General features: G+C 39.6%; 1 protein-coding gene across 1 annotated transcript; it reads right to left on the reverse strand.

Annotated features, from left to right (window-relative positions):
* Positions 1 to 1,168: 1,168 nt before the first annotated feature.
* Positions 1,169 to 15,079, reverse strand: abraxas1 (abraxas 1, BRCA1 A complex subunit; the record flags this gene model as incomplete). Its single annotated transcript, XM_007907707.2, is given in 8 exon segments — positions 1,169 to 1,787; positions 3,116 to 3,230; positions 3,766 to 3,850; positions 10,416 to 10,535; positions 10,858 to 11,051; positions 12,022 to 12,088; positions 13,277 to 13,313; positions 14,989 to 15,079. Coding segments are annotated over 5 exon segments (903 nt in total). The 3' UTR covers positions 1,169 to 1,353.
* Positions 15,080 to 15,721: the final 642 nt, after the last annotated feature.

Raw genomic sequence — 15,721 nt, forward strand, 5'->3', positions numbered from 1 at the left:
GTAGACAATCTAATAAGAGTGGAGAGAAACAGAAACCTGACCATAATTTGCAACTGAATTTCATGCATCAGAACCAATTTCTTTTTCAGAATCACATATAAGATACTCAAGTCAACTTGTGCTCTTTCTTATTTTCAATTCCCTCTGATCACAATTGTGGCTTCTAACTGCACCAGGAAACACTGTTTGCCTGGCCTCCCTGCCCTCTGGAAGCAATTCTCTCCAATTTGTCTGGTCTCTGGGCAGATGGGATTTCCTTATAAGATCATGTGACTACTGCAATAGGTAAAAAACATTCCTGACCTACATATCATTTCAAAAGATAATCAGCATGATAAAAGTGATGTTTGATGATTGCATAGTTTCTTTGTTGAAAGTTTATGTACTCTCAATCCAGTTTCTGGTGGGTGTAGATGTCAAAGAACTTCCTACAATATCTGAGATATCTAGTGTAGGGAACAAGAAAAATGATGGAAAGAGGCTTATAAATTTTGGTCCATTAAGGCAGAGATGCACAAGGTTGACTGGAGGTGGTGTGTTTGATAGCATTTGATGTTAAAATAAGTTGCAGGGGTGGGAAGATTTGATAGCCCTCTGGCATGTTTCACTTTCAGTAGACGAAAGGAGAAAGGATTTCATAGCAATAGACTGATCTAGATTGGAGCCCCGGCCCCACAGGTGAAATTATTCTAACTCACCACTCAGCTTCTGCCCTACTATACTATATTAGTCCTGCAATAATGAAAAATATTTATGCTTCCACTAATTAGATAAAGCAGGATTGTTGTCTGAAATCTCTTAAAGGATAAGTTTTTTTTAAATCAAAGCAGGTTTCCTTTTGCTGCTAGCTTTAGCTATGCCATTCTTTAAATGAGATGTCACAAAATATAGAATATGACAAATAATAATCCTTGTATTTGATATAGTGCCTTATCACATTGTTGAGACGTCTCAAATCGCTTCACAGAATATAATGTAAAGTGAATTGACTGTATATTTTGTAGGTGAAAGCAGCAGCCAATTGCACCCAGCAGTGTCCCACACACTTGTGGATTGATTGACCAAATTATTATTTTTAAAAATGTTTTTTTTGAGGGATTATTATCCCTCAAATTGACTAACAACTGGGTTCCTACTTACTACTAGGTAAACAGAGGTATGTGGATCAAGGAAATATGCCTAAGGTTTCAGCCAGCCCAGAAATCAAACCCGGGTCATCTTGCTGGCTAGATGACACATTTCTCATTTAAAAAATAGAATAGCTAAAAGCTAGCATACTGACTTTTTCAAAAGATTTAGCACTTTGCATGTCTCCAGTTTGGATTGTATTTCAGTTCTGAGCGTTTGGAATGGTCAGAAAGTTGGTGATGCTGAAGAGTGTGGATCCTTGGTGTATTGGCCTAACGCATCTCCTTCACTCTCTGAGCCAGTCAGTCTTATCAATGATTCAGTTTCACTGCCATCGTTTTCTATGTTTGTGGCTGCTTTTCTGGTCTTTGGTCGAAGTGGTTTTTGTTTTTTCTGTAAGCGACCATGGCAGTTTTTGGCCTTCCGCTTGCATGAAATCTTGGTGCTCTCTGATGCTGAAATATGGAAGCTCTTGGCTGATACCTGAGTCAACGCGTCCTTTTCGTGAATCCCATTGTCTTCACTGCAGCACTGAACTGGCACGATTTCACTTTCTCTAGTCACGGACACAGACTGTAAAAGTTTTGAGTTTGGGAAAGCCTTTTGCAAAGCCTGGCACAAGTCAAAATTTGTTTCCATGAGGTTGGATTTTTTCTCGTCTGCATTTAAAAAAAGACTGAAAGTTAAACATGTGAAAAAGTTTGACATTTATACTAGTGAGAGACTGGGGAGAAATATTTTAATAAGTTCCATAGTGTGAGATTTATGAATACAAAATGTGTGAAAATGAAAAATGTTGAAAATATGCCTCCGTCCTCATACAAACTGCAACGTGGGAATGGGCGGATGATGTCACCAAGAGGGAGCATGTTCAAGTTGAAGAGGAGAGGACTAAGGACAGAGCCCTGAGGAAAGCCGCACGAGACTGTGCGGGAACTGGAGGAGAAGCTGTTTGTGGAGATAAGCTGGAAATGGTGTAAGAGGTAGGATCTGAACCACTCAAAGACAGAACCATGAAGGTGAGAGGAGAGGAGGCAGTGGAGGATAAAGTGGTCAATGGTATCAAAGGCAGCAGGAAGGTCGAGGAGTACGAGAAGACAGAGGGAGCCCTGGTCACAGATGGACAGAATTCCAGAACTGCAACAAGGCAACTGCACAGAAGTCACAGAACCAGTTATCCCTTCACTGATTTGGACTGGTTAACAAGATAGAAACAGCGTGCATTGAGAAATGTATGAATAATATGAAGCAATCTACTCTATAGTTATTTTTCATTAAATAGAATAAAATTTATGTTCAATTCAAAATTAGTTGACTTAATTTTTCCAATTCAGCAAATTGCCAGTTTTTTAGTGAACACCCCGATATAACAATATTTTCTGCCAGTCCCGAGGGAATTTGTTATAGTGAAGTTCGACTGTATTAGAATCCAAAATGAGCAAAAAACATTTTCAACCATTAAAAAAAGCAGCAGCTCATAAAGACAATGTTTCCATGAGATGCTTCCCACTTTTTCTACCACGCATTTGTTTTCTTCTCAGCACCTCCCAAAGGGACTAAATCATAGCATGTTTACTGTTACTCAGGTGGCAGCCTTCTCTGAGTGGCCAGTCTTCATACACAAGTATCAGCAATTTATTTGAACATGGGAGTGCCAGAACAACCGATTCTCATTTGATTTTGCCCAGAGTGCACACACAAGCACATCCAGGAGTTTATGGATGATAGAGATTCCAGTCTGATTTTTTTCCCTCTAATCTGTATGCTGAAGCCAATTGTAGAAATCCCATTGCTATTCTAGCTAGCCCCCAAAACATAGCATATGAAATATTAATCCTCTACTCTTCATTTCCTTGAAATTTGCCATTCACAAATGTATATTCTTTTTTAAACCATATCAACAAAGATAGCCATCGCAAATGAACATTTCTGCTTTTAAAGGGGATATAATATACTGGAATAAATGGATTTTATTATAGTCTCTTACCTGGTATCTGTGTGAGCTCTTTTTTCTTCTCAGATAGTGTCTTCCTGAGTTTTTGTACATCAGCTAGTAAATATTGCACGGATCGTTCACTCTCTTCTACCTTTAAGCAAGTTGTCTGTGTTGAAGGAAACAAACATTTACATAGCACCTTTCACGTCGTGGGGGCAGCCTAACATTAAATTACTTGTTAAAGTACTTGTTACTTGTTGCAGCCTAACATTAAATTCAATCTTTATCTTTCACCATGTTTCGTTTCTAAGACTATAATAGTATAATTTGCAGTAATTGATTTAAATTAATTTCATTATTTAAATTACACTACTTTCAATTAATTAGCTTTAGGTTAGGGTGAAGTTCTTGAACTGGATCCACTAGGGGATGGGGAGCCAATGGAGCTGGGCAAGGATGGCCGTGATAGGCTCACACAACTGGTGTGGGAGAGGACATGAGCTACTGATTCAAGAAAAGCGAAATTGAAATGTATGGGGTGTATCTATTTGGAACCCTGGCAACTCATAAGGGCTGTATCATTTTATAATTTAAGAGTTTACGAAAGCCTCCTTCAATTCTAAAGGTATATAATGCGAAAAACAATAACTTGAATCAGTTGCAAGTGCTACAGCTCTGAGTCAGTATCTGAGAACTGTTACCTTCAGTTCCTCCTGCAGTGAGGCATAGATTCCTTTAATTCGCTGAACTTCTTTTAAGGACCCATCTTGATCAAAAAACTCAAGGCTGAGGAAAGGACACAAGAGAAATGGTGAGCCAGGACTTTTTTTTCTATTATCTACATTTAATCATGTATTTAGCACGCAAAGTCCATGTCTGGATATACTGTTGACATTGCTATCCCACAAAATTGGTACCTTATTAATATATCAAATAAATAAACAGCAAAACTTCTTTTTGCTTTTAAAGAAGTCAGTAGGCTATTTGGTTACCCCTACCCTCCAAGACATGAGTTTGAAGCCAAGCCAGAAGTCAGAATATATGTTCAAGAGCAAAATCAAATCAGCATCAAATCAAAAGTTAATATCATTGCTTAGTACTGCTAGAATACACTTTTCCCACCACACACGCTGTTGCTAAACAAAGGCAGTATTTGGGATTTATTTGACCCAAGAAGCCTCCAATTTCTCGTACCTCACTTGAAACCTCTTTAGCTGTGGTACTCCCTCAACCACACATCAACACAAGCTGAATGACAATAACATAGACCTTTTCTCTCCTCACATTGGAAAGGTTCCAGGGAACACTATTGAGGGAACGGCTTAGTGCAGCCTGCTTTGGGTTTCTGAAACCAGGATTATCTACAGTTATAAAAGAATGGTTTCAGACTGCAAGGCAGGTTTTGATAGTTCAGTCTCTCAATAACTTATCTTTCCCCAAATGTCTCCGCAGAGCAGCGATATTTTAATGACAAGAGCAGACACAATCTATCCGATTTCAATGACTTCATGTGCCCTACCTAAGCATCACAGTTAAACAGATTCCCTCATGATATACTTGTGAAACAAGCAGCAGTGTTCTACAGTTAATCATCACATTAATCAATGGAACTATGAATTTAATGATCAATTGCAGTCACTACAGTTTTCTACCAAATTTAATCTCAATCCTACAAAACGCAGTGGACGTCTGGATATCCAAAATACCCAGGACCAGTGGTACTTTGAATATGCGGGGAATTGTTTTTATGTATAGGAGTTTGTAAAATGTATATCTAACTGACCACCAGTCGAATACTGAAATTTCTTTCCAACCTGTTTATTTACTAATTTGAGCAACTCTTGTTGGTGACGAGATCCACAAGACGGTGGCATAAAAGATGGAAAGTTGTTCCCGTGGAGATAAGACGGAGGCGTGTTGACTCCTGCTCTGCTGAGCCACAAGTAAGGGTTGGTAGGTGTGGGATAATCCCCTAATAAATGGCTGGCTGGCCTTTGGGAAGTGTGACGGTTCTGTTGATGGTACAGATCACCAAAGAGGTGCCAGGGAGAAACAGATTAAACTAATTGTTTAAACATATGTGTGTGAAGAGTAGGTGAGTGGGACACCACAGTGAGGGCACACGGTGGATGCTGAGAGGATCTTTGAGATTGGCACTGCAGCTTTCCTCACACTGCTTGCGAGTTAGTGAGAGGCTGCAGCAGGAGGTATGGAAGGAAGCCTTTAAAGCAAATTCATGAAAATGAACAATGTGCAAAGACGGTTTGAACCATGAAAGCAAATTGGTGGATAACAAGAGTGCAGGGTCCAGCAGAGAGTGAAAGCAGTGGCTTGCTTGGGTAAGTGTTTCAGTTATGTTCAGTTCGGCGCTGTTTCAGGTAATGCAGAGTTTTTCAGAAATAATAATTCTTGCATTTGATATAGCCCCTTATCACGTTGTTGAGACATCTCAAAACTCTTGACTGAATATATTGTAAAGTGGATTGACTGTGTATTTTGTGGGCAAAATGCAGCAGCCAATTGCGCAACCAGGTTTCTACTTACTGCCAGGTAAACAGAGGCGTGTGGAGTAAGGAAACTTAATAATAATAATCCTTACATTTGGTATAGCACTTTTCACATCTTCTAGACGTCTCAAAGCACTTCACAGAATATGCTGTAAAGTGAATTGACTGTATATTTGTGGGGGAAATGTGGAAGTCAATTGCGCACAGCAGTGTCCCACAAATAGTTGTGGATTGAAAATGACCAATTTATTATTGTTTTGGAGGGATTATTATTAGGCATGTGGAAGGGAACTTGCACAAGGTGTCGCCCTGCCTGGAATTGAACTCAGGTGTCTTACTTGCAAGGCAAGTGCTGTAACCACTGAGCTACAGAACTCCAAACTTGCTTAAGGTTTCGCCCCTGCCGGGATTCGATCCCGGATCCTCTTGCTTGCGATATGCAGAAATCTACTGTATCGAGAATTAAATTCTTAATTTAGTCCTGTAGCTCAGTGGTTAGAGCACTCGCTTTGCAAACGAGAGACCTGAGTTCAATTCCAGGCAGAGGGCGAAACCTTGGGCAAGTTTCCTTACTCCACACGCCTAATAATAATCCCTCCAAAAAAACAAAACAATAATAAAATTGGTCATTTTCAATCTACAACTGTTTGTGGGACACTGCTGTGCGCAATTGGCTGCCGCGTTCGCCCACAAACATACAGTCAATTCACTTTACAGTATATTCTGTGAAGTGCTTTAGGACGTCTAGAAGACGCGAAAAGCGCTATGTCAAATGCAAGGATTATTATTATTATTAAATGCAACCAGCAGATTAAAATAGTTATAAGTGGGTAAAATAATTGGGAGATAAAGGTTTGATTGAAAGGCCACAATTTAAACTTGGGGTTCCCACAAATTCCACAGAACAACATGCGAGGTATTATTTCGGGGTCATGAAGCTTGTTTACAACCACCCTGACATAGGTATATAAAAGACATAATTTCAGACTACAGTAGTGTTGGATATCTTACAACCCTCTCTCCAGGAACACCCATATCTGGAAGAAAGAGCAATATCGCTAATGGTACTCACTGGGCGTATTTTCATAATTCATGTGGATATACAGTAGTTTGAAATACCACAAGCTTTGCCTGTATAATTTCTAAACTCCCAGTGACAATAAGTTTGGCATCACCCACATTTTTTGAAAAAAATACCATTTGATGTTATCAATTTACAGTTTTACAACAGTTGAATAGAGTTACCCATGTAGGTCATCCTAAAGTGCAGACATACACAATCATTTTTTACACTGTAATAGTCATACATGCAGTCCATTACATTATAGCACAAGCCTATTTATAGAGAACCACAGATAGACTGCGGATCTGCACTCTACCACAAGTGTGGTACATGACCTCTGGTGCTGTCTGGCTATCTTCCTGCCACTCAGTGATGGAAGGCACTGTCAGAGAAGTGGCACAATGGGCCACGTGTTTTGCAGATTCTTTGTAACATAATTTTATGGACACAAAACGCCATGTTATAACAGTGTTGGACTGTATATTTACATATACAGTGTGAAACAAATAGATTGAGAACTAGGTTTTAATCGTGTTCATTTAATTACATTTGTAAACCATATGAGAAAGTCTGCCATTCCCAAATGCTTGCAGGGTGATCCAGTTTATTTTTCAGCCTGATCCAGTTCATATGATCTGGCATAGCAAAGATCTCCAATCAATTTATTCTTCTGAGAATTTGAGCTGTGCTTAATTATCTTCAAATATCTCCTCCCGCTCTCACCCGGTCACCTGCGGGGTACCCAAGGATTCATCCTTGGCCCCCTCCTCTTTCTGATCTACATGCTCCCTCTTGGGGATGTCATCCGCAGACATGGGGTACACTTCCACATGTATGCAGATGACACTCAACTCTATTTTTCCACCTCTCTTTGCGACCCCCAGTTCCCTGAGGTTCTGTCAGCCTGGCTGTCAGATCTCAGGGGCTGGATGAGCACAAATTTCCTTCAGCTGAACGTTGACAAGACGGAAGCCATACTCTTTAGCTCTCGTCAACGTCTCTCACCTCCTCCAACTACCCGACCTCCCCCTAAAACTCTCCGAACCCGTACGCAACCTAGGCGTCAGGTTCAACCCCCAATTATCCTTCCTCCCCCACATCCGGTCCCTCACCAGCACCGCTTTCTTCCACCTCCGACGCATCGCACGTCTCCGCCAATACCTCACTCAAAAAGCCGCTGAAACCCTGGTCCGTGCCTTTGTCACCTCTCGGCTGGACTATTCTAACGCCCTCCTCGCCGGTCTCCCATCCACTACCATCCATAAAATCCAGATCATTCAAAACTCTGCCGCCCACATTCTCACCCGCACCAAACTCCGCTCCCCGATCACCCCAGTCCTTGCCAGACTGCACTGGCTGCCTGTCCCAGAGAGGGTCGACTTCAAAATCCTCACCCTTGTCTTCAAACCCCTCCTCTCCTCTGCACCCCCCTACCTCTCTGACCTCATCTCTCCTCAAAACAGTACCTATTGCCTTTGTTTCTCCGAGTCTGGCCTCCTCCTCGTCCCCCGAGACCTCCGCTCCACCCTCGGCGGCCGTGCCTCCAGCCACTATGCCCAGAGGCTCTGAAACTCCCTTCCTCACTCTCTTCGCCTCGCTCCCTCCCTTCCTACTTTCAGGTCTCTGCTGAAGACCTTTCTTTTCAACTGCGCCTTTGGTCACCTCTCCTTGGCTCGGTGCCGGGATCCGTTACTGTAAAGCGCTCTGAGATGCCGTCCGGCGTGGACCAAGTTGTTGTTCAAAATATTCCTTTCAAATTACACATTCAAGGAATTGCACACCACAGGAAGCAGATATTCGACCCACCTGGTCTGTGCCAGCTTTCCAAAAGAGTCACACTCCCCCGTTCTTTCCCCATATCCTTTTAGATTTTTCTTTTCAAATATTTATCCAATTAAGTTTTAAAAGCTCTTATAGATTTTCCTTTACCCACTGATTTGATACTTCATTGTGATTTATTGGACACATTCTGATTCAGGGTCATCACTACCAGAGAACAGGTTTGCTTGCTTCAGTATACCCAACTCCATACAAACGATCTTGGGTTTATTGAAGTTTCACAGCAAACAACAAACTAACAAGAAATCAATGAGGCACGAGGAACATTTGGTGAATGTGCAACAGTATGGTAGAAAGCTCTTCCACTTCAAATCAATAGAAAAGTTCTTAGAGGACCAGTTAGATGAAAAGAGAGCAGTTCCTATGTTTCACCAATTATTTAATCTCATTTCTCAGGACTTGACCAAGTTTTCCATCATCCTACAATCAATATTCCTTTTAACTCAAGTTTACCACCGACTAACAAGGGTCCCAATTTTGTCTTCTTTCCAGTGTGGTGGTGCTTCTACTGTCCTTCAACCTTCACCTTGGTTTCTCAATTTAGGAAAAATATATAAACCGCTTAAAAAAGTAAAGATGGCAAAGTTCCCATATCAGTTATTAACCAAAGTTCTCATGATAGCTAGACAATGGACAACTATATAGGTGCCATTAGTATCACGTTACACTTATTTTGTCGGTCCTTCTCAGTGCTTCTTTGCAATCTCCGTGGCACTTTACCCAGTGACCTGGATTTGAACCGATTCATCTTACGTAACAAAAGCAATCAGGTGAGAAGTGAAAGCCTATTATTTCTGAGCAATTCACAATTAAATTTTATTTTGTACCGCTCTAGTCAACGCCAAAGTTCCATGTTTTGTTTATCAAAATATTTTCTGTCAGGCATTTAATTTTATTTGAAGCTGTAGTTTTCACAATGTTTTCAACTTGATGAAAGCATTTAGCTATGAGTGCATTTTTTTGGTGCAGAGTGCATTGGGATATTTGCGTGGCTATTCATACATCTGAAGCAATGAGAATTGAAGTGTCGAAGCATTTTATTTACTCTTGGTGTCTGAGGTTCGGTTGAATCGAGGGGTTAGCCTTTTTGCATTTATCAGAATACTATTATTAATAATTTGTAAATCACAAATCTTTGCAATTTGCACTGTTGTCATATGTTAAAACAAATCTATTTTAAAATGCAGTGGATGGAAAAATTAAGCACAAACACGTCAAAACTGTTCTAAGAACCACAATAAAAAAAAATTCCAACAAGTCAACTTCTGTTCAACAGTGACAAGTCACTCTGGATGCTGCAATATCTACTCAGAATTGAATGTCCGGAATCAAAAATGCAACTTGACAAATGTATGCTACCCTATAGGTTGTAGTCATCAGCAGAGCCAAATAAATCAAATTAGATTGTGCATTATAAAGGTCCACAAGAAAAGGCTACCATTCCAACTTACAATAATAATCTTTGTATTTGGTAGACCACCACATCACGTTGCTGAGACATCTCTAAGTGATTTAAAGAATATATTGTAAAGTGGATTGATTGTGCATTTTATGGGCGAAATGCGGCAGCCAATTGCACACAGCTGTGTCCCACAAACAATCGTGGATTGTATAACCAAAATTTTTTTGAGGGATTATTACCCTAGAAAGCGATCCACCAATTGACTAACAACCGGGTTCCTCAAACAGAGGCGTGTGGAGTAAGGAAACATGCCTAAGGTTTCACCCCACCTGGAACTCGAATGCAGATAACATCCCCAGTACCGATTGTATCGACTGAGTGGAGACAAAACTTCAGCCCAGTACCAACCAGAACAGCTATTAAAAATGTGAATACCTTTCTTTTCTCCTCCGTTTGAAGACACTGGACACCTGCAGTGTACACACCCCACAACAGTTATAAAGTTCCTGTGGTGTAACATAATAAAAATGTGCTTCTTACCTATGTTTCTGCACTGTTCGACTGTAGCCTGTTGAAGTACAGGACCCTGAAAATGTTATGTAGTCCTGTTGTTCGGACATTCCCAGATTGGTCACAGATACAGGAATTTGCTGAACAAAACTAGATTTTTTTTGAAAGAAGCACACAAAAATAAATATTACCTCTATATTATTGAAAGTGGACTTGAGAAATTTTCAAATAGGTCTGTGTGCACAGTGCCACATTATTGTAAGCAGAGCAATTCAAGGCAAGGTAACCCACACAGTTCTTTGAGCAACCCAATTGGCAACTGGCACAAACAAAGCTGGAACAAGTTGGAATCGGTTCTGATGTTTCCCTTTGTGCATATGGAAAGGATCGTTTACATTTCCCAAATCTGCATACTTTTGAGGTGGTTTTCTTTTTTTTTAAATACATAGAAAAATCACTCGACAGTGCTCACCTTTCCTGAGGTTTACTGAGAGTGTATTCCAGGCTGTGTGTGGAACCATTCTCTCTGCACAATTTGGTAGTAAAGAGAAAGAACACCAGCTGCTGGTTTTTTAGTTGAATCTGAAGGTTCTTGTGAAGAAGGCGCTCTCGGAATGTCATCGCCTGACTCGTGTTGCGTCTGAACTTATACCAACCAATAACATTCTGGAGAGAAGAGTATACAGTATAATCAGATCTAGTCTAGACCAAAAACACTGAAAATGAACTACTTTTCCAATTACTAATACTCCTCAACTCTAGATATTTAACAGCACATAAACAACAACTTGTATTCATGCAGCGCCCTTCATGTGGAGTCGCATTTTGGGAGTGCGTAGTCTAATGCTGAGCCAGGGAGGACGGACAGGTGACCTTTTGTGATCACACGTGATCTGAAAACGGGCAAAGAGGTGGGATAGAGGCAGGGAGTTCAGGAGGTTCAGGGTGCAGTGGCTGAAAGCACAGCTACCACAGTAGAGCAGGTGGGTTGAGGAACATGCAGAAGGTTCAAGCCTCAGGATCGAAGGGGGTAGATAGAGGAGTGAGGTGCGAGCAGGTTGGAAGGTAAGGAGGTGCTGGGGCGTGAAGTCATTTGTAGGTGAGTGTAAGCGTCTTGAAATCGATCCGTTCTGCAACAGGGAGGAACATCCTATTTACTGGGCTGGATTCAAACTCACAAAAGATCAATGTTTCAACCCAATGGGCACCCCAACCATTTAAAACTAGTTTTCGTTTCTGTGTAATTTTCTTTCCCTTTTATTCAGAGTTTCCAGTCCAACAATTTCAGCAGCACAGTCAATGTAAGAGTCATAAGCGCTCCGAGACACTAACCGCATGAAGGGGTATCAATGCAAGTTGTTGTTGTTTTCAGCCATTCTCTTGCAACTACTAAACCCAAATTACATGCAAGGATTATTATCAGTATTTGGCTGCACATTATTACTTGAGATAAGGAATGCTATGACCATTTTTTTTTGAAAGCAAAGGGAAAGCATTTTTTTTTAAATTGTTCCTTGCTGACAGTTAAATTATTTATCTGACAAAATTACAGTTTTAAAATTGATGCAATCAATCATGCAATTCAGGATACTTATATTTTCAAATGCTTTGACCAGGTGTTGTCTTAGCAATGTACCTTTTTGTGATCTTGCAATATTTTCTTCAGTGCTTTTTCATCCACTTCACCAGCAAAATTATAAAAACTGTAAGACAGACAGATATTGGAAATAATTTTATTTCAACAAGGTTAGCACACAGACTTCCTGAGCTAGTCACTAAGGTTATTCATGACAAGCAATCATTCATTGACTACTGAGGTACAGTGCACATATTACCTTTCACCCACAAAATATACAGTCAATTCACTTTACAATATATTCTGTAAAGTGCTTTGAGACATCACGATATAATAAAGCGCTATAAAAATTCAATTATTATTATTATATACATTGCAATAATGCATATGGCAGAATAAAGTGCATAATTTCTGCTGAAATGCAGTAGTCATTAAGATCGGAACAGAAATTGTTAACTGGATGTTGGTTAAATGACTAAATACCCTGTGTATACAAATTGAATAAGGACTAATAGAATTCATGAGCTGTGTTTCCCTTAGACACATGCAGACCCTTCAGAACATTTTCAGTTATAAAAATATACATTTTTTAATAATTCATTCTCTCTTTGCTTGGAGAGGGGAGTGTCTAATTCCACATCACGCTGTCTCTAGTCATTAGAAAGTGGACATTATTTATTCTCTAATATTCACTCCTATTGAAGAAATCTCTGGCTGCTGCTTGGTATATAAATTTGGCAGCAGAACAGAGTCTGGACTTACAATGTGGAGAAAGCAGAGGTGCAAATTCTAAACCTGGTACGTGTAAATTCTGGTATTTTCATATCAAGTTGCTACATCATCATTTGAACAAGGAAACATATTCCCATTTTATATTCAATCTCCGTGGGTTTACACTTGCTTTGGCAATACCAGAGACCCAGTCCTGTGTTCCTTTCTATCTATTAATAATATACAATCCGCCAGCAGGCAATGCCAGTGTACAAACCACGCACAGTATCTGCGCAAGTTGTGCTCAGGATGTGCTCAGTTACAGGGAACCATAGGGATCACACTGAAGTGAAATATTAAAGAGGCATTTATTTTCACTGAAGTGCAGCACCACTTGTCGATTCAATGTAATTAGTTTATGTGCATTCCAAAGAAATAGTCCGCACTTTAGAGCAAATTCAAACATGGGATCTTCTGGGAATATTGTTCCCTTTAACCTTTTCCTCATGAATCAGGTTGCAAGCGATGGAACAAGTCCCACTGGAAATAACAAAAGTCCTGAAATTCTTAGACTTGAAAATGGTTATCAATTGAGCTCACGTACCTGAACAGCCAGTAACATGGAATATGTTTTTGTATATCTAGTGGGGGGAAAACAACACACGTCAGAGTGAACAACATTTCAAGATCAAGATTGGTGGGGAAACAACAATTTTTCATATAGAAAGCTAGTTTCTCTGATGGATAATAAACATTAAACACAAAGGGGAATAGCTTTTAATACAAAATAATAAGTGTTATATATATGTATATATATAAAAAAGACTGTTCAGTTACCTTGTGTGGGAGTTCAATTAATATCAGAAGATGCATCTTTCAACTCAAGGTTCTTTATATCATGTGAATTAAAAGTCCTCCAAGTGAGTTCACCTGGTGAGGACTTCAGCAAATTGCTACATAAACATGTCCAAACCAACAAAATGTATGGTGAAGTTCTAGGTAACTTCTGTATGTGCTTTATGAAAAAAAATACACACAGCGAAATTCACTCTTTGGCCTTTACACACTGGTGCAAGCCAAAGCAACCGGAACTATTACTCGAGGATCACAAGGGAGAAAAAAAATTAGAAGTTCCACAAACGGGAAATTAATCTACATGAACCCGATCACTGAATCTGATTGTATACTGGATTCCTAAAAGGGATTATGAAATGCATTTATGCCACCTGTGAGATGCACCCGATATGTTTTCTCATCAATCTACTCTGTTGATGCTGCATTTTTGTGTTGTTACAATTCAAATTTAGAAAAAAATGTGCAATTAAAGTAACTGGACTTACATGCCCTGTGCGTACACTCACCTGGTTCTTGACCACGAGTTTCAGTGCGAAACACAATTTGTTATAATATAAATCTAAACTAGAAAGACCATCAAAGCTATAGCAGAGCACATACAAGGAAGCCGCCCGGAAATTAGAAATGAAGAGTTATGATGAAAGGTTACAATAGAGAACGTTAAGAGTTTTTCAAAATTCTAAAAGGTTTTGGAAGGACAAATAGTGAAAGGTTATTCCTGGTGGTTAGTATATCAATAACCAGAGGTAACAAGAGCTCAAGACCACAAATATACGGCCAATTCACTTTGCAAGATATTCTGTGAAGCGCTTTGAGACATCTAGAAGATGTGAAAATGCTATATCAAATGCAAAGATTATTATTAGTTATTATAAGACTGGCCCTGATAGCAGTAATGGCAAGGTTAGAATAATCTTTTCTCACTCAATGGATTGTTATAGCATCAAATTCTTTGCTAAAGTTTTCCGCTGGACCAGATCTATTTGTTTATTTTGTTCTCCGATCACCACTTGGTGATCAATGTTACAGATAGAGCAAAGGAAATTATATTAAAAGGGATGAACAGAAATATAGATCTCTGCCAGACTAGATTCTTTTGTTTGAACCAAGATATCCATTCCTAATTGATTAAAAGCTATTATATTAACTACTGGTACTGCCACATAAGGTCATCTTAAGAATTTTACCCTCTCCGCACCCTCCTCATCGATGTGTAACCTGGCTTCTATTAAACAGCTATCTAGTGCAGCATAACTGATTGACTGCCAGTTTCGATGACTTCTAAAAACTTTTTTGCTAAATTTCTTAAGGATTGAGGTTAATTCACATGAATAATTCAAGAAGCAATTTGTTGTTATTAAGCTATAAAAGGTTTACATAGTATATTCCCGGTCTGCAAGACTGATGTTGACTTTCACCACAGTGATGAGAAAATGCACTTAATAGTTACAATAAACTCACCTATTGTATAAACCACCTCAATGTCATCCAGCTGAGAGTCAGTAATGCTATTTTTTGCTTCTGCTTTAATTTCCCCAAGTAGAAATCCTTCCTGAAAAGTGAAATAAATGAGGTTATTTGTCTTTTACTGAGTTAGGTCAGGATTCTACTCAAAACATGTTGTTAAGAATATGACCAGAAAATAGACTGTCAAGGGAATAATATATGTAATGAAACTGAGGATTATGCACATGGACTGTAAATTTACAGCACATTTTACAAATCTTTTCACAAGCCCGTTATCTCTCACTGGTGGTCTATAACCTGGCAATCCTAACATGCAGTAACCAGCCGCCCATGACTCACTTCACAGAACAAATATTATGCATAAAGATACATCCATCTCTTGTCACAATCTCTGCATAGCAAAGAATGGAGCAGAGCTCCCCTACATAAACAATCTCACTGAGAGCAGATTTATAATCAAATATTTTCAAGTCCATTGAATAGACGTTCTTCCAAAACTGTCAAGTGCTTTCCCACTTACCAGTCAGACACCACTAACAGAATGTAAAGTATCCAACACTAAATGCATCAGTCACACTTCTGTAAGTTCTTTGAGTAAGTTGCTGGGAGCCATTATTTTAGAGACAGTTAGTGTGAGAGCATTTACTGTAAGAATCAAATAGTTTTTGTGTAGAACAGGGGAAGCGGCAGCAGGGAGGGAAGGAGAGTTTCAGCCGAGACTGACCAG

This window comes from Callorhinchus milii, unplaced genomic scaffold (assembly GCF_018977255.1).
Source record: "Callorhinchus milii isolate IMCB2004 unplaced genomic scaffold, IMCB_Cmil_1.0 Scaffold1, whole genome shotgun sequence".
Lineage (NCBI taxonomy): Eukaryota > Metazoa > Chordata > Chondrichthyes > Chimaeriformes > Callorhinchidae > Callorhinchus > Callorhinchus milii.